Source organism: Melanotaenia boesemani, chromosome 21 (genome assembly GCF_017639745.1).
Source record: "Melanotaenia boesemani isolate fMelBoe1 chromosome 21, fMelBoe1.pri, whole genome shotgun sequence".
Classification (NCBI taxonomy): Eukaryota; Metazoa; Chordata; class Actinopteri; order Atheriniformes; family Melanotaeniidae; genus Melanotaenia; species Melanotaenia boesemani.
This window is the reverse complement of record NC_055702.1, coordinates 10,013,698-10,038,357: the sequence shown is the minus strand read 5'-3', so window position 1 is coordinate 10,038,357 and position 24,660 is coordinate 10,013,698. Positions and strand designations below refer to the sequence as shown.

General features: G+C 36.7%; 3 protein-coding genes across 3 annotated transcripts; 2 read left to right on the top strand and 1 right to left on the bottom strand.

The window, feature by feature from the left end:
• The first annotated feature begins 2,750 nt into the window (after positions 1–2,750).
• Positions 2,751–5,770, top strand: gch2 (GTP cyclohydrolase 2). Its single transcript, XM_041974724.1, has 6 exons — positions 2,751–3,190; positions 3,616–3,725; positions 3,957–4,012; positions 4,553–4,584; positions 4,670–4,754; positions 5,048–5,770. The coding sequence occupies exons 1-6, from the start codon at positions 2,866–2,868 to the stop codon at positions 5,175–5,177; spliced, it is 738 nt and encodes a 245-aa protein (XP_041830658.1). The 5' UTR covers positions 2,751–2,865; the 3' UTR covers positions 5,178–5,770.
• A 1,612-nt stretch (positions 5,771–7,382) lies between these two features.
• cript (cysteine-rich PDZ-binding protein) lies at positions 7,383–12,054 on the bottom strand. The gene is made up of 5 exons (XM_041974505.1): positions 11,898–12,054; positions 11,616–11,681; positions 9,557–9,611; positions 9,254–9,357; positions 7,383–7,760 (listed from the first exon to the last, which is right to left on the bottom strand). The coding sequence occupies exons 1-5, from the start codon at positions 11,911–11,913 to the stop codon at positions 7,696–7,698; spliced, it is 306 nt and encodes a 101-aa protein (XP_041830439.1). The 5' UTR covers positions 11,914–12,054; the 3' UTR covers positions 7,383–7,695.
• A 407-nt stretch (positions 12,055–12,461) lies between these two features.
• Positions 12,462–16,284, top strand: pigf (phosphatidylinositol glycan anchor biosynthesis, class F). The gene is made up of 5 exons (XM_041974504.1): positions 12,462–12,834; positions 13,508–13,599; positions 13,709–13,825; positions 13,926–14,034; positions 15,974–16,284. Exons 1-5 carry the CDS (start codon positions 12,607–12,609, stop codon positions 16,085–16,087), a joined length of 660 nt encoding a protein of 219 aa, XP_041830438.1. The 5' UTR covers positions 12,462–12,606; the 3' UTR covers positions 16,088–16,284.
• The last annotated feature ends 8,376 nt before the right edge of the window (positions 16,285–24,660 follow it).

Here is a 24,660-nt window from a genome sequence, read left to right as displayed (position 1 = left end):
TTTAAAACCTTTTTAAAACAGTATTCTGACTAAACTTTGACATGTACCTGTCCGTGATATTCTATCAACATCTGTGCCTCTAATCATAACTACAGTGAAAATAATGACAGATTTCTTCTTCTTTTTATCAAAATGTTGGAACAAATTTAGGTCAATGAGGTTTATCATACCATAAATTACAAAAATAAGTGTAAGATATATTTTAATGCATTGAAAACACGTTCACTAACAAGGTCAAATAAAAATAATTGGCAAGCATTCTGTACTCAAGCAGTCAAGCAGTCTGGGTCAATCTGACCCGGGAGGCTAAAAAGGTGCATATTAAATGTGAACATGGCACGAGGGACTCTCCTTAACATGTCATCATCATCATTGCAAGTAAATTTACATATATATATAGAAACTTTACTGAATATTCATGTTGTATAGTTATGAGCAGTAACTGTTGTAGCCTATAACACAGAACCTTGTTTTCTAGTATGGCATTAATATTCTTAAAACTTTTTACTAATAAATTATTAACAAGAAATTGTCATGTTGTATATACATAGGTGCTTACAATATTTCTAAAAGAAAAACACTGCTTTTGTCATCCATTTTACAAATCAAGAAAAAAAGTTATGATCACCCATATGATCTTATTTCCTGTTTGTAGTAATTGAGTGCTGTGTCAAACTGCATGATTGGTTAGGGTGAAAAAAAATAAAAGTTGTTGCAAGTTAAATTGGCATTTTACAAGAATAAGCACAGTTAATAGTGTGGACCAGATATAACATTTTTATGCAGTTTCATATTATTATTATTATTATTATTATTATTATTATTATTATTATTATTATTATTAACTGAGAAGTTTCTGATTTGCAGAAAGTCATTGCTACAGCAGATCTCTCAAAAACTATTTTTATAGTATAAAACATTACCTTTATAACATGTTTCTTACATAAATATGTCATTGAACTAAACTTTCAGATGCTCTTTCACATGCAGTTAACAATGGTTTCATAAAGAAAACCTCTTAGCTTTATTATTAGGCTCCATCTAATAATATTGGTGTAGCAAAACTTCATGTGTTTCCAGCAGACCTGGGATTACATTCATACATTTAACTACATCTGAAAACAGAGAAAGACATTATTGATCAGAATGATAACTTGACAGCATCCAGTCGAAGGGTGGCCAAAGTGAAGTGTGTGGCCATGGCCCCATTCACTTCGCTGAGCACCTCAAACAATAATTGGTAAAGTCCATCACTCATGAACCAGAAGAAATTGTAGAAACTTGATCAAACAATCGTCAACCAATCAGACTTTATTGGTGAATCACTTTTCATGCACAGGTAGTAGTAGTAGTAGTAGTAGTAGTTTATTTCAAGCACATACAAAACCACATGTACAGCCATGAGAATTCCAAATACAAAAAAGAAAAATGAAACAAAGATCATGCTAGAAAACAGGTCATGTCAATGAGAATTGGTTCTAAAACATTTTACTAGGTAAAATAATGGTAAAATATAATATCAAATACAGAACTAAAAAAAGCACAAATTTGTTCAAATAATGTAAAAAAACACAACAAAAGTAAAACAAACAAACAAAAAAAAATAAACAGTATGAAAACTAAAAAAACAACAATAAAACAACACTTGCCCACTCAACTCCACATAGACTATAGCTTTAATCCACACTTAAGCCCGAGGCACTAAAGGATTTTTTTAAAATCTTAATTTATAAAAAAAAAAAAAAAAAAAAAAAAAGCTAGCAAGGTAACGCAGAACACACGCACCTTCACACACTCACCATATCCTTCTGTCACTGAGATTTTATACATTCTGGCATTAGTGCTGGGTGAATGGATGAAGGAATAAAATAAATCAAGACAGACTAAACATTGAAACTGTTCCTAATTTAACTTAAACAGTTAAGATTTACATGAAAAACTGAATACTTTTACATGTCAGTCATGTGTAAACAAGCATAACCAAAGCATTTCAGTCTATGTCATGCAGGTAAACAACAATGAGACATCTGTTGTCCCCAATCAGAGTAATGGTCTCAGCCTGGTCACCTAATAAAAATTGTCACTGGGGCTATGGTCCATGGAAAAAGCACAAAAATACTGTGCAGTCTTGTAGAAATTACCAGCAAACATGAAAATATAGTTAATCCTAAACCCTTGTCCCTTTTCAAATAAATATTAAACTTAATTGTAAACAGGACATATCCCTTATAGTGTATTTATCTTTTTTTTAATTATTATTCTATACCAGAAATTTGGCCTTAAATGCTTAACATAATATTCTGTCCTCAACTTTGGACAATTTAGAGTTCAGTTAATCCAGTTAATCATCTTTTTCTGTTATCTTTCTTTTTTTGGGGGGGGCATTTTCCTTCCATGGGTGCACCAATACATGCATGTGACTGTGTAACATCTTCAACAATCTGATTTCCACGGATTTAAAGTCAAAATGAGCCTGATTTCACTAAAATGAAAATGCCATGTGTCTTATGAGCTGTTTGTAAAGAGGTGTAACATAATCGGAACAGATTAATTGGAGGCATGCCTAATGCATTAGGTGTCAAGTGATGTCTATCCAGAAAATCCGTTGCATACTCAACCTCAAACAAGTAGGGAGGTGTGTGTGTGTGCGTGTGTGCGTGTGTGTCAGTGAGGAGGGGGTCAGTGATGACCCTGTTGGTGATCCTCTGTGTTTTGACGTACGCGGCACCCTGACGAATGAGATACTGATGCGCTCCCACGGGCTTTATAAAAGCGAAGAGCATCAGGAGCGGAGACAGCCAAGCAGTCCCCGATCGGGTAAACTTAGCTTCAAGATCTTCCATCTATTCTCTCGTCCCTCTCTTAATGTCTTCAAGAGTCAACAGCCCCAGCGACATGAACTCCCACTGCAACGGAAAGGTCGGCGACACCGTGGAGGAGTTCCACTGCAACAACAGCTTCAGCGACCTCATCATAGACACCAAGAAAGCAGCCGTCGTGCACCGCAAGCACGAGACGTCCCGCAAAGAGGCCGAGGACGAGTCTCGCTTACCTGCGCTGGAGGCAGCCTACACCAACATCCTGCGGCAGCTGGGGGAGGACACGGACCGGGAGGGGCTGCTGCGCACGCCGTTGCGCGCTGCCAAGGCCATCCAGTTCCTCACCAAGGGCTACCACGAGACCATTGAAGGTGAGTTAACAAAATCAACTTTGGCATAATCATTAAGGGCACGTATCAGATGGAAACAAGGTTCCTTTAGAGGTAGTGATATAGTTTTTAAAGGATCAGATATAGACTCATTTATTACAAATAAGATATGAAATATAACCCAAGAACGTATCAAAGTTCCCTTTGCTGTGAATTAAGACATTTAATGTTTTCTTGGTGTTTAGTTTCACTGTTTTCCTTAATTATTAACCAGAGCCATGAAAGAAAAACTATATTTGTCTGATTAGTCATTAACAAGTGTAGATTTTCATACCAGCCTATCAAATAACAAATTTATCTGTATTCTTAGATAGTTTGAAGCACATTTATTGACAATTCAAATAAAGCTAACTTAGTGCAATATTTATAAGTATTAATCAAAGAATTTTTGTGATTGTATCCAATAGACATCTTAAACAATGCCATATTTGATGAAGACCATGATGAGATGGTGATTGTGAAGGACATAGATGTGTTTTCTCTGTGTGAACATCACTTGGTGCCCTTCTTTGGAAAGGTAAGTTTATGTTTGTGTTTGTGTTCATCTATGATTCCAACATGATTTTTAGCTGGTGCATGTTGTTTTGACAGTATATCAAGCCAACAACTTGAAATGACTGTAGAAAAAAGTTGCAGGCCTGAAATGCTGCATTTGTGTAAGCTTGTGTGTGTGGATGTAACCATATCAGGCATTCAATTCCTAATGTATCACATCCTTTGCACTCACTGAACTGTCATCTCTGTCCAGGTTCACATTGGGTATATTCCAAACAAAAAAGTGGTGGGACTGAGCAAGCTAGCAAGGTAATGCAGAACAAGTGCACCTTCACACACTCACCATATCCTACTGTCACTGAGGCTGTATACTTCTGGCATTAGTGCTGGGTGAATGCGTTCTTCTGTTATCTTAGTGCATTGACCTGGAGGCTTACAGTCTGAGCCCATCGGCCATCATCATAGTCCCTTCAGCAAGCACACTCACAGACACAAGTCTAAACTATCCGCTCTCGAGCCATGAGAAAATCCCTTCAGACCTGTGGGAATCACTGATTATTATTACAGTCTCTTTGTCTGTATCCTTCTCCCCTTTTCCTAAAATATCGCAGCAGATCTGAACAAATGAAACCAGAATAGCTGCAACAGTCATCAGATCTTTACATGAGCTTGCATGACAGATTTGGAGAATTCTGCAGGGTGAATGATTCACAGATGAAGGGTCTACACTCTATATAGTTTAATGGCCAGGGGTCAGGCGCTGATGCCATTCTGTGTTTATCAAAAGATTAATCATTATTACATCTGATTTGTAATCGGTCCTCTGTGTTTGTGCTCTGGTTTCTGCAGGATTGTGGAAATCTATAGTCGAAGGCTTCAAGGTAGGTGGCCAATAAAGAGAAACAGTTAAACCTACTGAAATCCATTGTATAAGGCTGACATGTTGAATTATGTTCTTTCTTTCAGTTCAAGAGCGTCTAACTAAGCAGATTGCTCTGGGGATATCTGAGGCTTTGCAGCCAAAAGGCGTAGCTGTGGTTGTAGAAGCAGCGTAAGTACTCACACACACAAACCACTGTGGTTATGCACAAGCAAAAATGATCAAAACTCATACAAATAGATTAATTTCATAAGCAATAAAAGACTTCTGTCTGTTTCAATCCTCCCTGCCCCCACCTTTCTAACTTCACTCTCATAGTTTGTAAACATAATTTGATGTGGAAAAATCTGTGGTGTTCCTCTTTAAATTCAATATCCTCAGTCCAGTTCCTCATAGCATTGAAAACTGCAGCTACAAGTCTGACACTTGTGTATTTTCTTTTTTATTTATTTATTTTTTTGCAGGCACATGTGCATGGTAATGCGTGGTGTCCAGAAGATGAATAGCCGCACGGTGACGAGCACCATGCTGGGAGTTTACCTGGAGGACCCCAAGACCCGGGAGGAGTTCTTGACTCTTTCAATGCGTGCCTAAGAAACCTCAAGCACCACATGCTCCTGAGCCCTTTGCATACAGCAGCCTGCAGAAAGCTGTGGAATGACTGTGGGTCTGCATGTGACTTTACTTTTAAGAACACACAGACCAATAACAGAAGGCATAAAGTTGCTCCAAGACCTCCAGCTTTGATCTAACCTCGATACACTGAAGCCTAAAGGATTTCCGTCCTGTGGCTGAAATCCACTATTTGAAATCACTGTGAACACAACACATTTGTGGTGCCTTTGGTAGATATTTTACAGTCTTACATGGCAATATTGTTGTTATGAAGTATGACATCTAAGTGCAATATTGTAACGTGACAATACTTAAGATTTTAATTTTCCATTTTTGATTATTTTTTCTTTCCCTGGTGGGACTTTCATTTGTGCTTTTCTGTGTGTTATAATTGTATGTAGATCCACTGATTAACACAGTTTAACAAAGTATGTGTCATTTATAAATGCATTTTTAAAATATTTGTATGATATGACATTTTAAGGTTAAAAAAATCTAATGAATATATCTGTAGGCTAAAGGGTTTAGCTAATGAATGTTGATGTATGATCATTGGCTATGCTATAATGTATTCTGAATCAAATCAAATCAAATCAAATTTTATTTATAAAGCGCTTTTCATGCAAAGGCAACACAAAGTGCTTTACATAGTATAAATGCATATTAAAATGAAAAAAAAGAAAATCACAGAACAAAAACAATAAGCCCTTTACACACCCAGTTATGTGACAGATTAAACACAGAGTCTAATAAAGTTATGTCAACATTATAACGGTTGTTGAGTGTGTTTCTTTTGAATATGTCAGTATTATTCTGTGTATTTTTTAAGGAAGACTCAGTGTGAAACAATGAAAGTTTATTATAATTACAAGCTCGGCTAGTGAGCAAGTGAGCTAGCATGCAAATGTTTGCTAATTAGGGGTAAACAAAATCAGTACAGACAAGACTACTGTCCTCAACTTTAAACATTATTCTCATCTAAAGGGAGATCTTTCACCAGGAAACAACCCACTAGAAATTGTAAAGAACGCCTAGGAAATGTATTAAATGTGACAATATTTCACTATTTGACATCTTTTTTTTGTGTACACTGATATATACACTGATATGGCTTTATAGAGGCATTTTGTAGATTACTAGTCAGTATACTTAAAAAGAAATACACTTGGCTTTTAGTTTTGACTTGTAATACAACTGTGCCTGACTCTTTTTTTTGGAAAAGAATGGGAGTCCTCTAGAGATGTCCTATGTTGAATTGGTATTAGTGCATCTGCACCAGAACCTTGGGTCCTCTTTGGATCAGGCTTGGTCATTTGGATTGAGAATCAAGGGTTCTGACTACGTAGTCTTCTTTCCACTAAACTGGCGCCAATACAGTCAGTTCTGCCTCAGTACCTTTTACCCAGATTTCAACACATGGACATTACATAACTGTGTTTATGGTGTTTGGTGTATCATGAATATTGATTGATGGCATCTATTGAACTGCTAATGTTTAATCAAAAGGAAAGACAATGTAAAGAAATAATTAGTGTTACATACTTTATTTGTTAACGTTGTAAATTTGTTGTTAGGTCCATGTATGTTCATACAATAAATATGAGTGTTTAGCACAGAATTGCTGGGCAACAACTAGATATCGGGATATACTTTTAGGAAAGTCCCTGAATGCACCACAACAAGAGCAAAAAGGTAAGTAATGCAAAACTGAACTGAAGTACATTTCTGATTTTAGAGCTGCATATTCTGCTGAATGGGCTTGATTCAACTACATGTTCTGCACCCACATATTCAACAGCAGCACCATCCAGTATATTACCTGTATTAGCCAGAAACTAATGCTACTTTTGGCAAAATAGCATAAACTAAAAAAAAGGAGACATGAGAACAAGTTGTGCACATGTGATCGAAAGCCTGAGGCAGAGCAAGCCCTTTAAATATCAAAGGGGGAAAGCCTGTCATCAGACAGCCTGTGAACTATAACCCCAATCTCTGACAGCAGGTTGAGTAAGAGGGAGGGGGGGGTCATAGCTGAGGGTGCAGCAGGCAGTTTCCAAATATGATTATGTCAGAGTTAAACCAATTATTACAGCATACAAATTAAATATTTATATGTTGTGCGTAACAGGCTAAAATCATACTTGTTTATGCCAGCAGGCAGAGATACACAATGACCCTGTCAAATCTTGTCACATCAGAAGCTTTAATTCACTCAACCACAGCATATATTACATACAGAAATCAAGGATTTAAAAAGGAAATAATACAATTTTAAGTACTAAATTTAAAAAGCACAAAAAAACCAGAAAGCCAGGATGAAGAAATGGGTGACAACAGGTGGTGTATTTGACGACAACACTGGTCATGTGTTCGTTACTACTGGACTAGTTCTAGCAGTATTTTACAATAAACTATCATAATAGGACAAAGCCATCTCCACTTCTCTCTCTTTCAGTCTGTTTTTTACTTGAAGAGCTGTTTTATGATCAGTAGACTGTCACACAGAGGTTTGTTTGTAGTTCTTGGTGTCCAAAACTTTCTTTCCACACATTGCACAGATTCCTGCAGAGACAATAAAAAAAAGAACGAAAGAGAAAATAAAGAAAGTTGTAAAAGAAAAAAAAATCCAAGAAGGAAGCTGCACATTAATTAACTTTCTTGAGTTTTAAAAGAATACATTATTTTTGTGAATACTAGCTAGTACTACTAGTATTCCTCTTTACAACTATTCATAAAAGCTGCATGTGTTTTCAATTTGGTGCTTAGTTGGTAGTGTAGAATGGATTTGATAATCTATGTAAACAGCTGCCAACTCCAGCTAGAACAACAGGGGGGAAACTACAATTCAATTACAAATAATAAAAAAACACTAGTGAATAAATTGAAAACTATAGTCTTAAAATCAGGAAACGTTTGTTGCACTGAAATTGTACTGAAGCATCTATATGGCCATCATACACTGCACTCAAACCTATTGTTAATTTGTAAATATCTTTTATTGTATGTGGAAAGTGCAGCTTTATCTAGACTCATTTCCTGTAGTTGAGACAGTTTACTTCAAGGTTCAACAAGATATCCCTTTTAAAATGCAAAATGTTATTTGGATTTCATCATTAATTTTAAATAACGTACCACGCTTGCTTCAGCAAACACGCCACATTTAAACAAGCTTATCAGAGCAGCTCCATATTCATTCAGCATATCCTGTTTATTCATATGAGAATGTCTACGTCTCAACATCTAAACAGCCGACAGACAAGTTAAACATTGTAATTGACGATTAAATTAAAAAAGCTGTTGTACCACAGCTGGTCCCATTTGCTGTCACCTACCAAAGGATGAATATGGAATTGTCCTGGAAGAAGAGGTCAATGGACTTGCAAACATGTATAGACTGGTGTACCTCAGTGCTCCAGAGTTTGCAGATAAAATCATATCAGTGACACATCGTATGAACATGCCAAAGAAGCCAAATATTGACCTCGGAGAATGATTTCAAACTTTGAGTTTTAAAAGAATTTATTATTTTCAAACTTTGAAATCACTCACTGAGGTCAATAAACTGCAGAACATGCATTGCTTGAAAAGTCCGTAATAAAAAACATTTCCTATTCTTTCGCAGTGCAGGATTTTGGAAATAAAGAATCTGAGAACCACCCAGTAAAACCCAAGGAGCCAAATTCAGCTCTGCATTTATATGACCTCTGATTTGTTGCTGAGTCTCATACTAGCTTAAATAGCTATTTTTTCTGCTGTTGCCGTAAGAAATAATAAAGTCAAGACTACACTAACAATAACAAAAGTAGAGTAGTCTCCATCTAAGCTGCTGCCCCATTTCAAGAGGATCTGCCACTAAAACTGATATACACCAATTACTGAAAAGAGTGTATGACTGAGAGTGTAACTTTTGTAAAGAAAACTACTGTAAACTATAAACAGCTGTAAACGTGCAGCCTGTGTGTAGAAGGGCAAATGCATTCTAATCTCCTTGCTGGACATGTAATTCATCAGGATTTCAGTGCAGCGTGCAGATCAGTGTGTGTGAGAGATTATACCTTTCTTGTAAGCACAGCCCTGGCAGTAGTGGGAACCAGGCTGATGAACAGAGCTCTTGCAGATCCTGCAGATAGCAAAGCCTGTTTTGCTATAAGGGTCAAACCTGAGAAGGACAAACATAACACACCCACAACTACAGACGCTGCAGTGTTGTCCAACAATAAATTCTACACAGCTTCAGTTGATAAACATAGATACTAAATTCTAATTTTAACAATCAAAGAAAATAGCTTAGAAGCTACACTTGTCTGACTTCCTTTAAATGAAAGCAGAGGCTGATTTCCTTACATGAAGATACTCACCTGGCTTTCTTAGACGTTAACATCTTGTTCTCATTTAGCTTACGCCCTCCACTCTCTAAAAAAACAAAAAAAAGAATCACATTAAAAAGCATTATCATTTCAGCCCCACAACATAACCCTAAAACTCAAGATGAAATTATTTGATATTAACAAAATGAAACTGTTGATCATCTTACAAAGAAAACTAGTCTTGCACTTAACATAATAATCAAAATCAAAAGATATGTTTTAGAAAATCATAGCTGAATCTGTTACGATGAGCTGACAATATTGATTAAACTCCTCAACAAATTCTGAAGACCAGGAAAAAAGGTAAAAGTATTTGCATTTCACACTGGTGGATCGTAACCAGGCTGCAAGTAGAGAAAATGCAAAAAGAAGAAAGAGGAACAAATGACAAAAATTTGAGCGTAGGCAATGTATTAAAAACTGCATTTAAATTCAAACCGGTTGCTCATCAGTTGATCAAAAGTTTAAGACCATAACCTTAAAAAGTCAAAATCTGTGCATCAATCTGGCTTTCTTGACATTTTCCTTTTTTGCATGCACACTGTCATGACCTTTTTCCTTGCTTTTTCCTTCAGTAGAACAATGGAGCTTCAGGTTGTCCAGACTATGTGAAGATGTTGCAGCAGCATCGCCCTTAACTGAGGGCCATCGTCTGTGTGGTAATGGCTGGGTCTTCCAACAGGACAAAGCTGCAGTGCTCAACACCTGCCACACTAAGGACTTCTTCCAGGAGAGTAATATCACTCTTTTGGACTATCCAGTGTGTTCCCCTGATTTAAATGCCATTGAGGATGTTTGGGGATGGATGGGAAGGGAAATTTATAAAAATGGATGTCAGTTCCAGACAGTAGATGTCCTTCACAATGCCATCTTCACCAAATGAAGCAACATTCCTACCACCCTCCTGAAAACACCAATATTGAGCATGACAAAACAAATTTTTGGAGTCATTAACAAGAATGATGGAGCTATGCAGTCCCACGTCCTTTTTTTAAAAACACTTTTAGTTCTGTTTTGGGGTTATTTGTTTGGGGCTATGGTCTTAAACATTTGATCAGTTGATGAACTACCTGTTTGAGTTTAACTACAGTTTTCAATAAATCCCTTACTCTTTAGATTGTGTGTCTTGCTCCTGCTTCTTCTTTTTGCATTTTGAAGCTCTACTTACAACCTGGTTGTGATCCACCGTTGCAAAATGTAAATACTTGCACTTTTTTACCTGGTCTTAAGAATTTGTTCAGTGTATTTCCATATATAACTGCATACTAGGAGGAATGCTGCAAGTTTAGACAAAAATGTTGTCTCTGATCTTTTGAATGGAACATTCAACCTGTAATATGTCAGACTGGAACATTTATAGCCATTTATAAAAACATAGTGTGTGTATAGCATATTTAGGTCACAATTCTATCTTATATCAGGTAACTGATCTTTAGCCTTTGAGTTAAGCAGCTCAGAGGAGGCTGAAACAAACAATAATGCATTGTTCAGCCCCTTGGTACCCTGGTTCATTTCTCTAGTGGTAGCTGTTCAGGTTTAGAAAAGTAGCACTGATGAGAACCTAATTTTAAATGCTTGCTTCATGTCTGCGTAGATGAACAAACAATCTATAACCTTTTACTCCATCGGTCAACATCCCCCTTCACAGCTTACAAGCCTGGAGACACTGCTCTAACTGCATATTCAGTTATGCACTCACTAGGATTACTCCCTGGACAACCAATATGATCTGACTGCAGACTCCATCAGCTCAAGAAATGAAGCCTCAACTGCAGTCCTCTTAGCAAATGATTTTCTGTCAAAAACTACTTGTGTTGCTTTTGTTTTAGGATAATTAAGAAAACACAACACAAACCAGTAAAGCACAGCACTACTACTCTACTACAACTACCTTTCAGGCGCTAAGGCAGTAAATAAAGCATTAGCCCCACTCTTACAGGTTTAAATAGATCATGCAACCCCATATGCACTTAAACACTGGCGTCATAGTTGAATCTTAATTGTTGAAGGCATATTTTCACTCATTCAGTGTCCCTCACCCACAGCTCACCTGTTGTATTCCTTGCTCCATCCTTCCATGTGTCGGGAGTAATTACCTTTCCGAGCTTCTTCTCGCCTGTGACGCCAAGTACCATAATATTCACAGAAAGAGAGAGATAGAGAAAAATACACATAGTTTCAATAGAGTGTAGATGGGTACAGCCATTAGGACAACAAAAACAAGTTCGTTTCACATTACGCTAGCTAGTCCCGAGTAGCTAACAGCTAAAAAGTTGATCAAATAAAAAATAATAGAACAATTTTAACGATAAAAGACAAGTGCCATACGTACACTTTTCACAAACCATCGTTCAGTCGTGTATATTATACAGCCAAATGGACAAACAGCGTTAGCTAGCTAGCTAACAGCAGCTTGCTCGGAAAATGTAAACTTCCGGTTGTTTCTGGGATTTAAATCACACATTTCATTGGATGGTCCTAAAGTTGTTTGTCGTTCGTAACGGAAGTGGAGGGGAGTAATGCCTTCTGTGATTGGCTCGAAGAGACAGTTGATTTTGACAAAGTAACTACAAATTAAAATATATATTTTTTGTTACATTTAAAAACAAAATGAAAATGTATGCAAACAGGTTATAAAATCTTTCTGAAAATGACAGAAACACTACGTATGAATTCAAAAGCAGCTGCATTGACCCAAACCATAAATGTCATTGCAAATAACCACAATTATTTTAGACGGCACGAGTGTATATCTAATAAGTAATTCAGCAAGTGGTATACGACAAATTATATATAATTAAAGTAACAATGAAAACAGAAAGAAACCGTTAACTTGGATATGAGATTAATATGTGTTTAGTGTACTTATATTGTGAAGTTTAAACGGAAGTGACTCCATGTTTACGGAAGCGCGTGAAAGCTATTCATCCATGGATTCACCTCACTATTCAAAACAGCGGTTTCGTTAATTCTTAAACTTGTTTTACACTAGTTTTATCCACTTCCCCAGTCTCCAGCTGTAGATAGTTGAAGTTGTCATCATGTGGGACCGTGAAATCAGGGCTATGGCGTCCACTCACGCCATAATAGCTGCCTCGGTGTTTATGGCCACCGTGCTACCTACAGTGTTTGTCCCAGGCTTCTCTGTGTACGGCATGCACCTGCTGTGGATATACTCAGTGTCTGGTGCGGTGACAGCAGTTAGTGTGGCCGTCTTCTGGCTGCTTGGCATTTCACCCCCCACTAAGAAGCACACATTGGGATACAAGGTAGTGTACAAAAATATAACAATAAGCGTGAATGTTTGGCTTGTTTTATTCTGGACACACAATTTGTAAACGTGTGAGCAAAGGTTATTGACATGAGTCCTTTTTTAATTCCTAAAGATAGAGGAGCTCACCCAAAATAAAACTACCATGTATAATATATTTATTTAAATATTCAATATAAAATATCAAAAGCCTGCTTTTTAATAAGTGAAAAAATGTGTAACTATAATAATCTACAATAGTACCTTCCTTAGGTGAATGCACCTATGCAAAAGATAATACTTTCTTTATCCACATAAGGTGAATTCACTTGTTTCATCAAGGGCCAAGAAGTTAAACAAAATATATATTTAAAATATATGTAAACAATAGCTAAATAAAAATTTTGTGAGACACTTCAAATACAGACAATTTGGAAAGAGACAGTATGCAACAAAAGAATGAAAGTTAAAAAAAAAAAAAGATAATGAAAAACAGTATCTTGACCTTAATATAGCAGCAAACATGTATTAGATATCTGTAAGATGGTGGGATGACACTGTTTTAATACCAGGAAATGCATTCTTTTTCATTCTGTGCTATAATCGCTGCTCACTTAAATTTTTTTGCACTTATTTATTTTATTTTTGTTGTAATTGTTTTCATTTAGACTGTCATCCTTTTCTGTCCACAGCTGTCGAGGCTATTTCGCTCATGTCTGTACTTCTTCCTGTCCTGCCTGTTCTTCCATACGGTAGTTGTTCTCTATGGAGCGCCGCTGATTGAGTGAGTAGCCATTGTTGGTCATAATACGGAATCTACGTATACTATATTGTATATTGAATATGCACAATTTATCCTGTAAACCTGTCACTGACACTGTCATGTTTTTCAGATCTGCCTTGGAGACATTTTCACTCGCTGTGTTGCTGACTTCTCTGACCACTCTGAGGTGTCTCTGTGTTCTTGGTCCCAGTGTCCAGGCCTGGATACGAGTGTTCAGTCGACACGGGTAAGTCAGATATTTTTATTTATTTATTTTCCCCCTGCAGTCTGTCCTGCATTTACATTGGCATATTACACTTATTCTTTTGCGTTGCCTTTGTCCACAGAGCTATGTCTGTGTGGGACACCTGTCTCCAGATTACAGTGGCCTGCACGTTAGTAGGAGCCTGGGTGGGAGCGTTCCCAATTCCTCTGGACTGGGACAGGCCTTGGCAGGTCAGCAGCACACACAGAAACATTCTCACATAAATAAAATGTGCACATTGGTACAGTCACTGTCATGTTGGTTTTCTCCAAGAACAATTTGTGGCTGCACCCTAAATCTCTCAAAATTTTTCAGTGATCTTTCTTTTGCCGTTTTTTTTATCAAAGTACTTTAAGTAAGTTGCTCCTTTAAGCTTGATAAAGTGTGTGACATGATTATTAACCTAACCAACACTATAAATCATTGACAATACAATAAGAAAAGTTCCTGTTTTTGCTCATTTTGTTTCTGGTAAAATGTGAATGTATATGATGTGGAAATCCTAAATGTTAGAGTAATGAAAACTTTATTGAGCTGCGGCAACTTTTACTAGTTATTAATATGAAGTATTTTTATTTTTCTCATGAAAATAAAGTAAAAATGCTGTTTTATCTATTATTGTTCTTATAGTGACAGACATATTGCTACAATATCAGAACAAATGTTAAAAGTCCAGTTTTTGTTTGTTGCTTTCTTTCTTTTTTTTTTTTCAAAGTCCCAAATCAAATATAAATCAAATAACAAAATTTAGATGGGATCACTGAATATCAAGGCGACAGATTGTTGAATCTGGCCAAAACTGGTAATATAATCCAAAAAGACAAAATCACATTTTGCACATTTATTTAAAAAAATAGAAATAAAATCACATGTTTGACATAACTGCTAATATTGATAAGAAACACAATACAATGTATAAATAATGTAAAAATCTATTATTCAGTATCATAAAATAAATACAGTTTTCTTGACTAATTCAGTCTGCTTTCAGTCACACATTTAAAATAAATCGGAGCCCAACTGATTTGGGCTTTTTTTGTCAGCAGTGTCAAAATTTAATTTTAGGAAGTAAAAGCAATCAGCTTTAATTATCAGCTAATATCATTTCTGTACAGCATGTTTGAGTTAAACTGAAAAGGGAACATGGTGGATCAAAGCTGCTGCACTGAACAAATTATACCGCATTACACAATTTTTAATTTACATATCTTCAGTAGGATAATATCATTATCATTATATTATTTTTAATCCTTTAAAAATAAAATTACTTTATCTGAAAGTATAGAAGAATAACTTAAGTCAATTATAAACATTTATTTAAAGAGGAAAAGATTTCTAACTAATAAAAATCAACATACATTTAGCTAATTACTTACATTGGAATAATTTATTTTGTGTGTTTCTAAGTTAAATATGCAAATGGGGTATTTTATCATTAAATGCACATAATGAAATATGTATTTATTAAATAAGTGTAGAACAATACATTCTGAAATGAATAACTGGATGTATTTTTTCTCAATATTCTGTAAGATTGGAACAGTGTGTTTATGTAAAAGCAGGGCTGGATAGTTAAACAGTTTCTCAATGGCAAAGGGAGGTTTTCAAGGGGATGTGATGGTTTCAGGGGTATTAGATGAAAAAAAGTACAACAGGCTGGACTTTTGGCAGGTGTTTGTTAGTGAGAATAATTCATGAATCTGTACCTGAGACAAAAAAAAAAACAAACAAACAAAACTGTAGTGTGTTAATATGATGACAATAGGAAGCTTTATTCTGCTTGTAATCTAATACACACACACACACACATATATATATATATATATATATATATATATATATATATATATATACATATTGTAATTTAAGTATTTTGGTGTCTTATATCAAAAAGGATGAAAGTTGAACTGTTATTACCGAGGAAATGGTCTGAGAAGTGACTCAAGAAAAAAGCAAATAAGGGTGAATTTGAGCACAACTCCTGCTGTCACTTGTATTTTTCCACCAAGATTCCTCCTTTTAAGTCAAGTTAGGATCTGAGTGGGGACACACTCACAAAAATTGTTCGGTTCCTCTTTATCTGTTGTTGCTTTATGGGGTTTTTCATCACATTTATTGTCGTTCATATAGGTTTGGCCTGTTTCCTGCAGTCTGGGTGCTATGATTGGCTACCTGACCGGGCTCGTTGTTGCTCCGGCGTGGATCCACTATCATCGCAAGCAGCTCACATACAAGTGCAAGTGATAAACGTGGTTTAACACCTCTGCTTATGTGAATGTGTACATGATGTCTTGAATCAACTTTTTACTGATTATTTATTAAGACCCTTCATGCTGTTTGCAGCCTGTAGATGATTTTGTAACAGCTAAAGACATTTTTTTTGTACGAGTGAGAGCTGAACTCCAGTGTTTGTTGACATGAATAAAACATTACCTTATTAACTGTGCCCTGTGGATTTATTTGATTTAAACGCTTATAGAAAAACCAACTCACTGAATGGATAAATCTAAAAATTCTCAAAGCTGTAGGTGGTGCTGTTGGATCACAATCTGTGTTTCATGTCAGTAGAAACCACGATGAGCAACAGCGCCTAATTTCCAGTGAAATATACAGTAATCAGCATGGTTGGATGATCATTTATTGAAAAACTTCTAAGACAAAACAAACTTACCTGAAAGCTCACACACACACACTCCCACATATACACTCGATGCCACCCTGCACCTGAAGCTGACTGCTGATGAACACTGTTCCTTTTTAAACAGCCATTAATCTTAAACAACTCCATTTTGACACCCTCCTCCCATCCCGGCTCTCATTCTCATTCCACCTTTTCACATCCTCGGGCGACCATATTGATTCACTTTCATTTTAGGGACATTAATTTTCCTCCTTTCATGCTGCCCACATCTCTTGTTCTCCCTTGCAGCCATTAGCCACAGCGAGACTTAAATTTCCTGACTCAAGTTGTAAAGTCAGTGAGGGATATTTGCTCCAGACAGCCTGGACACACTTGTGTGCAACTACAGTGATTATATAAAAGAAAAAAATGTTAGTCATAGCAGCTTTTAGAAATCCAATCTTTGATTTTATTTGGTTTTGTGGACAGTCGGTGCATAGCCAAAGGCCAAACTGTCCATTCTCCCTGTGCTTAAGCTCTTACATAAGACTGTTGCTAGGGAAAGGCTGGGAAAAATACCCTGAAGGAAAAAAATGGGAGATCCTTTTAAGAAGCCTACATATGCTTACAACACCAATCAACACCTCTCACGCTTCAGTCGCTCCCTCCATCTCATGAAATTCAATCTGACCTCATGCTGTTAACTCCATTAGCCTTGTTCTCCTGTTTTTTTTCTCTCTTTTTTTTATTTTCCACCACAGCTCTGATACGTCATTACCCCTGGAGAACAGAGGAGCTCACAAGTGCGACCAGTGGAGACCAAAGGATGTGATAAAGCCAATTTCACCCTGACCTGAGCCAAATCTCACCCTCCTTTCACCTCCAGCAGCACTGCAGCGTGAATGTGCATTTTTAAAGAAAGTTATTATGAGTCACTGAGATTTTTACGCCTCTTTTTTTAGTTCTTTGACTTGCCTTTGTGCATGTAATCAATGCCCTTTGTGGACAGAAAACGACTGTGCAGTGCTTTGTTTGTACACTAAAATTCCACTTGTGGTTGTTTCATCTTCCTGACGAGCACACACACAAAAGCTACTGCTTCACAAATTGCTCTCCTCATTCAGTCTTGGAGAACTTTATTTATTCATTATTTGTTCTCAGGCGCTGCTATTGTGGCAGGGCATTGTAAGAAGAGGTGATTTGTCACTCCTTTCCCGTCCTCTTTCCTCAGCCTTTTCTTTAGGGCTGTTGTTAGGCATCTGTTTGTTCTTTGCATATTTCTGCTGAGGAGAGAGAAAAAGAATAGTAAACTGGATCTTCTGATGCATGCGCTGGATGGCGTCCAAATGAATTTATCCCGAAGCATTAGTTTAAAGGAGAAGCATTGGCACGATTGCTTATGTGGCTGAGAAGAGAAATGAACAATCCACACTTAGGTTTTTTCACCTCTTCCAGATCACAGCTGGCATATTAAATGTAAAGTTCAGTCTCAGCTTGAATGAACCATTTGCAGCTGCAGCAGGCAGTTATCAGCATTAGGATTTAAACCACCAGCTCTGCAACCAACTGCAGATTCACAGAGCTAGCTGCCAGAGAAGGTCAAAGTAATGAAAGAGAAATTTAACCACAGTGAAAAGAAAATTGCATTGATGTTCATCATCTGGAGACCAGAAACATTACAGCAAATGAATGTTAATGTTGCTTCTTGTCTGGATGTAAAACATCTTTGCCAAGATATAATCAAGGTTCATTACAGTAGCTTTAAATTTAATAGATTTTTTTTTTTTTTTACATTAGTCTACAATTACACAGTGTTGTCTGAAATAATTTCATTTTCAACCCTAGCTCCAAAACAGTTGGGACAATGTGTGAATAAAAGTAAATATAGCAAATCTTATAAACCAATATTTGACTCGCAACAGAAAAAATATTAAATGTGAAACATTATTTCATGAAAAATATTGAGTCATCTTGAATTTGATGGATGTAAGAGATCTTCAAACAGCTGGTCCACGTTTATTGTCTAGGTTTTCTTGCTCTTATAACAACAGACCATAAATGTCTGGGAAAAATGGAGACCAGCTGACTGACTTTAGACAGAGGACTGTCCATTCTTCTCTGATATGTGATTTTAGCTGCTCACCAGTATTGTGTCTTTGTTGTTTTTTGTGTTTCATGGTGTGCCAAATGTTTTCATTTGATGAAAGGTCTGGGTTGCATGCAGGCTAGTTCTGCACCCAGACTCTTGCTATGATGTTGCAAGACATGCAGCGTGTTATTTAGCCATTGCTAAAATCTGCAAAGCCTTCTCTTTAAAAGATGTATTGCTTTAATGTTGCATATACTGTACTTTTTAAGCATTGATGGTTTTTCTCTAGATGTGAAAATGGTCAATTCCATAGGCATTAATGCACCCTAACACCATGCGAGATGGAGGCTTTTGAACTGAGTGCTATTAACATGCTGGATGGTCCCTCCCCTCTGCAGTCTGGAGGGCTGGGCATCCACAGATCCCCACCAAAAATGGAAAGCTTGAGTTTTCTGACCCCTGAACAATTTCTCAATTCCCCCAGCTTTCCTTTTAAGAAGGCAGCATTTTCTGGATCATGACAGAGCTTTAGCTTGCATATCTGGAAACGGTTTAAGAGACAATGATTTACAGCAGTGTTGCCTGTCTTAGTGATCCATGAAACAGTCATGCCTGTTTTTATTAATGCAGTGCTGCCTAAGGCCTGAAGTTCACAGGCCTCCCATGTAAATTTTCAGTTGTGCCCCTTGAGCTCAGACATGCCTGCAGAATATCTGAATTCCTTTACATTATGTATTGTAGTGTATTTCATTGTCAAGTTAATCCACCTTTATGTATACATTATAGTGCAAAAAGCAAACAAAACATAAAAGATCCAAAGTGCTTTCCCACAACGACAATGCAAATTATTAAAATCTATCATTTGAAGCACATAAGGTTTAAAAAAAAAATCAAACAGCTGAATAAAAGACAACAATGCTCAGAAGATATAGGTGTCACCAATTATAAACATTACATAACTGAAGCAACAGGTCAGACAAGTCTGTGTAGATTTTATACAAGAAATGCTGCACATATGAAACAATACAAGGGGTATTAAACTAAATATTGAATGTGCAATGTGTTCCCTTCTCTTTATGGGTAATAAAACCAGAGAGCGCAACATCAAGGTAGTCAGTGGTTGGTTCTGATACATCTGCAACACTGAGATCCCACCATTTGAGAGCTTTTGGCTCAAGCCAACATCACAGAAATTACAAATAGATCCAAACAAAACCCTTTTTAAATTTGAATTCCAGTCTCACAGCAGTAAAAAGAAAAAAAGAAGAGGATGAAAGCAAAACATCAAGCTTATAAATGAAGACAAGAAATATTACGTTTCTGAGAGACAGAGCAGAAGCTCACACTCAAAAATCATTATCATCAGTTTGGCTTCATCTCATTTTTCTACTTATGCATTTATGGAAGAAATATTTGCTCCATATACTGAGGACTTTTTTCTCTGTCCTATTACACATCTTAGTTCAAAACAATTCACCTGCAGCATTTTTAAAAAAATCAAACTAGAAAGGAAACAATCTTCTAGCTCCTGCGTCTCCCACCAGTCGAAGCTGTGCAGAGAATTCAAAGTGTAGACCTGTGATGCCTACAAAGTTACAGATTCCTCATCTGGAACAGATGATTTTGTGAAAGACTTGGATGTTATGTAGGAGAATCATGTAACCTGAGGACATCTGAGCATGTCATGTATTGAGCTGCTGATGTCCACAGTATGTTCAGTTGCCTGTCAAGTAACCAGGCAAAAGTTTCTATTTCCTCACTTTTTTTTTACACAAAAGATAAATATTACCTACTCAAAAAAGGGGGAACAAAGGAAACCAATCAAATTGAGAATATTCCTGGATGGGAGGTCACGTCGTGATTAAATGAGTTGGATAAATTAAAGAAAAAAAAACAACTTATATCAGCTAGAGAAACTAGTCCTGTTTAAAAAAAGGATAATCTACATTCAAATGTAGAGAAAGAGTCACCTTTGTACATTTTTTATGATTCCCTATTATTTTAAAGGGTTTAAATTTTCTTTAAGCAACTATGTATAAAATACAAGGTTCTGTTATTCCTCTAGGTTTTTTTTCTGTCTCCTCTCTTTTATTTGTATTTATTTTATTAACAGTAAAATACTGACCTGAAATTTCTGCATAATCTCTCATTATCTTCCACACTATTTTTGTCTCTCAGATTAAAAGATATCACAACAGGATGAATGAGTAGAAGATGGAAACCTCACAGAGGGATTCCTTCCAGTAAAAAAAGTCCATTTTCAATTTTCTTCTGATAAATCACACCCATCCTCCATTTAACAGCCATCATCTCACACTCATCCTCCCCCTTTTCACTTCCCACTTGCTTCCTGTGTTTTGTCTCTCCTTTTACCCCACTTTCCTGTGTTCACACTCCCCTCACTTGGAGCTTGATTAACACATGGAGTGCTCTGTCATAAACATGTTAGAGCAGAGGTCTCATGTCTCTCCTGTATACTCAAAGAGCATCAACAAAAGGAGCCATTGTTCCAGAAGGATGTTCAAGTGGACAGCGGTGACGTAGGGGGGGAGCTGGAGTTAGCAGGAAGGCTTTCTGAAGGATTCTTCTATAAAATAAATAAATAGATAAATAATAACATGAGGTTTATTATCAAAGCAATAAATGAAATGAAACTTTAAAATGGAATGTGTGCACAAAATCATTCAGCTTTTTTCAAACATGCCTCACAGCCTACTCACTTGCCTGAGTCTCTTCTTGTGCCATCAGCAGATTGATATTTTTAATTTCTTACTAGAAAAAAAAAAAAGAAAGAAAGAAAGAAAGAAGAATCTCCCTCAATAAAAATGCTGATGTTGTGGAATACTGAATATTTCCACTTCAGACCTCTAATTACTTTACTTGAAGTGATTATACTCCATAAGCCAAGAGCCACTTTGACAGGAAAATTGGTCAAATGACAGCAATTTAGTCACTGTGAAGCAAACACTGGCCACATAAAAGTTAAAACCCTGAGTCGTGTTACTATGGTAACACTGAGGGACAGCAGACAGAAGATTACAAATCATAGCTCAGTTGTGGTTTGAGTCTTGTAAGAGCTTTGCAGCTCTCATATCACATCTGCAGTCGCATTTCTTTAAGTGTACAACTTCTTTATATCTGTGCATGCTATCCAGCTTTTCTGCACACTGTCTGGCTCATTCCAGGAGTATCTCCAGTAGCTCCCAGGCCAACTGCAGAATCAAATTTCTCCAGCTATTCCAGGGCCTTCAACCAGATGGCCATGCCTGGTAGACCTCTAAAAAAGAGGCACCCTCAGGGCATCCTTATTAAGGATGCAAACCACCTTTGTTAGCTCTTCTCAGTTAATATGCTTACTTCCTGTAGTTGAGCTATACTTAGAGCTTGCCTGCTCTTGAATGTTCTTAATATTAAAGAAAGATCTATGTAAATATGCATAATAATTAACAAAGCTTGTTATAGAAAAACACAGTAGACACAACATTTAACAAAAACATATAAGGTGAAATCACAGGAAAGCACTGAAAACAGGTGCACATTTCCAAGGATGCTTGGAAAGAGATCGACCTGACTCTTCGATTTGATCACTGTTGTTGTTATGGTATTCATACACAGTGGAGAAATTGAGTTATTGACTGTGACAGATTATCATACATATAAATATAGCCAAATTCACTGCACAGATGTTGTCCTTTAGCAACTTGAATGGGAGTTTTGTCAGATGATGCTGTGTTTGTAAAATTGGCATTTTATTAGAGCAGAGTGACAGTCTGGAAATGCACCACAGGTTGATGTAGTTTGTATTAGACTGCTGTTACTCAGACATTGGTTGCAGAAATATACACTTATGCTTCCCTTTTTTATATAAAGATGGAGCAAGATGAAAATATGAGGAGCTTGTGTGGCACCATAGCCTGTTTGAGTCTTGCAAAGTATATATATGCTGGACTGACTTGATTTCCAAATACATCATCTGCATGCCTTAATCCAGTGTGGAGTGCTTAAATTTCATACAGTTTGGCTTTAACTAACATGTTTACATGCATTTTATGAATTTTGGTTTTGGTCTGACAAACAAAATAATTAGTTTTTTTCCATTCTAGCTGAGAACTGGTCCAAGCCTTTATTTACAGGATCTGATTTGGGGACCCCTCATTTCAAGGTGCTTGATCATTTTATATACTTCAAAAATCCAAATTTGGCACAATCTTGGTGAGAGAGTTTGGTTTCGGACATAATCCACCAAAAAACACTATCCTCCTTGTTTATAAGGTTTCTGACAGTTTTTAAGCTTTATATTTAGAGGATGGCTGCGGGGTGACCCATATGATTTATGATACATTTAACCACTCAGTCATTGCATCTGACATTCTGGTCCACCCTCCTTAACAGTGATATGTAAGGGGATTTATTACTACTCATACTCGCACTTGTCAACGGCAAGTTGTCAAATGCAAGTACTTGTACTTGGTTTGAAAAAAAATCCCTATACACTATGTGTGCCCAAGTCCAGTCCTGGATATCTACAATCCTGCAACATTTAGACCCAACTCTTCTCCACCACACCAGAACTCCCTCATCTGCATGTCATTCAGCTCTGCAGAGGCCTGGTAACGAGCCATTCATTTGATTCAAGTGTGTTGGAGAAGGGATTCATCAACAAGCTGCAGGATAGTAGACTCGAGGACCAGACTTGGGCACCCTTACCACTATGTCACACCCAGGCATTTGCTCTATTTGTAGTTGGCTTACATTATGCTGGTGCAACTTTGGCCCTGGTTTTTTTTTTAATGTTACTGGAGTAGCCAAAAAAAAAAAAAAAAAAAAAATAATCAGAAAGAATGGCCTGGCATCAATTTGCACTTAGAGTTCTGTATGAGTGCAGAATACTCAACTTCTATTTGAAAGTCACAGAAAACATAAGCAAACAAGTCTCATTTAGGTTAGCAACCAGTTTATCCCTTTAAAGCAGGGGTGTGGAGCCCTGGTCCTCGAGGGCTGCAGTCCTATAGGTTTCAGATGTTTCCCTGCTCTAACCCCTTATTCAAATCAAATAGATCCGACAGCCTGTCAAGTTCTGCGCAGTGATCCATTCATTTCAATTAGGTGTGTTGGGACAGGGAAACATCTAAAAGAGACATCCAGAGTTCCCCACTGTTGGACCCAAGAAATAATAGGCAGAAAATGTTTTTTCTTTGTAAAGAATTTATTTAATTTTTTATCTGACATCTTTATTTGTTCCTTTAACAAGTTGTAAAAAACAATAAAATGAAAAAGATAAAAATAGTGATTTTATGTATGATTATTCCCATAATTATTGTGCTGCAAACTATAAACACTAGGGGGCAGAAGATGAGTCTCAGATTGTAAACAACAGGGCTTGGAGCCAAATATTTACCATAAAATGATGCAGCAGGTCTCAGAAACTGGATTTATAAATTGTACGTATAAAATATGTTATGCAACTTCTTCTTGAGTTAGTGGACCTCAGAGATAGTGTGCCAATCTTCACAATTTTTATGGTTGGGAGATTTCCATGATAAAAATAGTATAAAATTGAGTTTTTGTTTTAATATTTTTATTTTTAAGAGTCAGTTACATTGTTGTCTTTTTTGTTTTTTTTTTAAATCAAGATATCTTGACATTTAAAGTTACTTGGGGGCCTCTTGGTGTTGTGAGGGCCCTCTTGTGAGGTCACCAGGCAGCCATTTAGTTGGCTTATGTCTTAGGCCAGCTCTGTTCTTGAGTCATATAAATGCACTCTGGACAAGCAACTTTTTGATTAAAAGTTTTTCACAGATTTCCCAACTTCCCGACCAATGTGACAAAGCAGGCCAGACCACCCAGCATAGAAAGTTAATTTCAGGTGAAAGCCCTCTATATAAAGTTTTCCTTTTAAATCTCAGCCTTGTTGTGGCAGAACTGCATCTGTGGTCTAAAAATGTTAATCACTATGTTGTCTAGAGGAAAATGCTTCAGACAAAACAACTTTAGGAGCAAGTTATGTGTAAAAACAATCGATAAGAAAAATAGGAAAAGTGGTACATGTAGCCATTTACCAAGTCTAATTTGAGGGCATGTACTTGATATGTTTATGGTGATATTGTG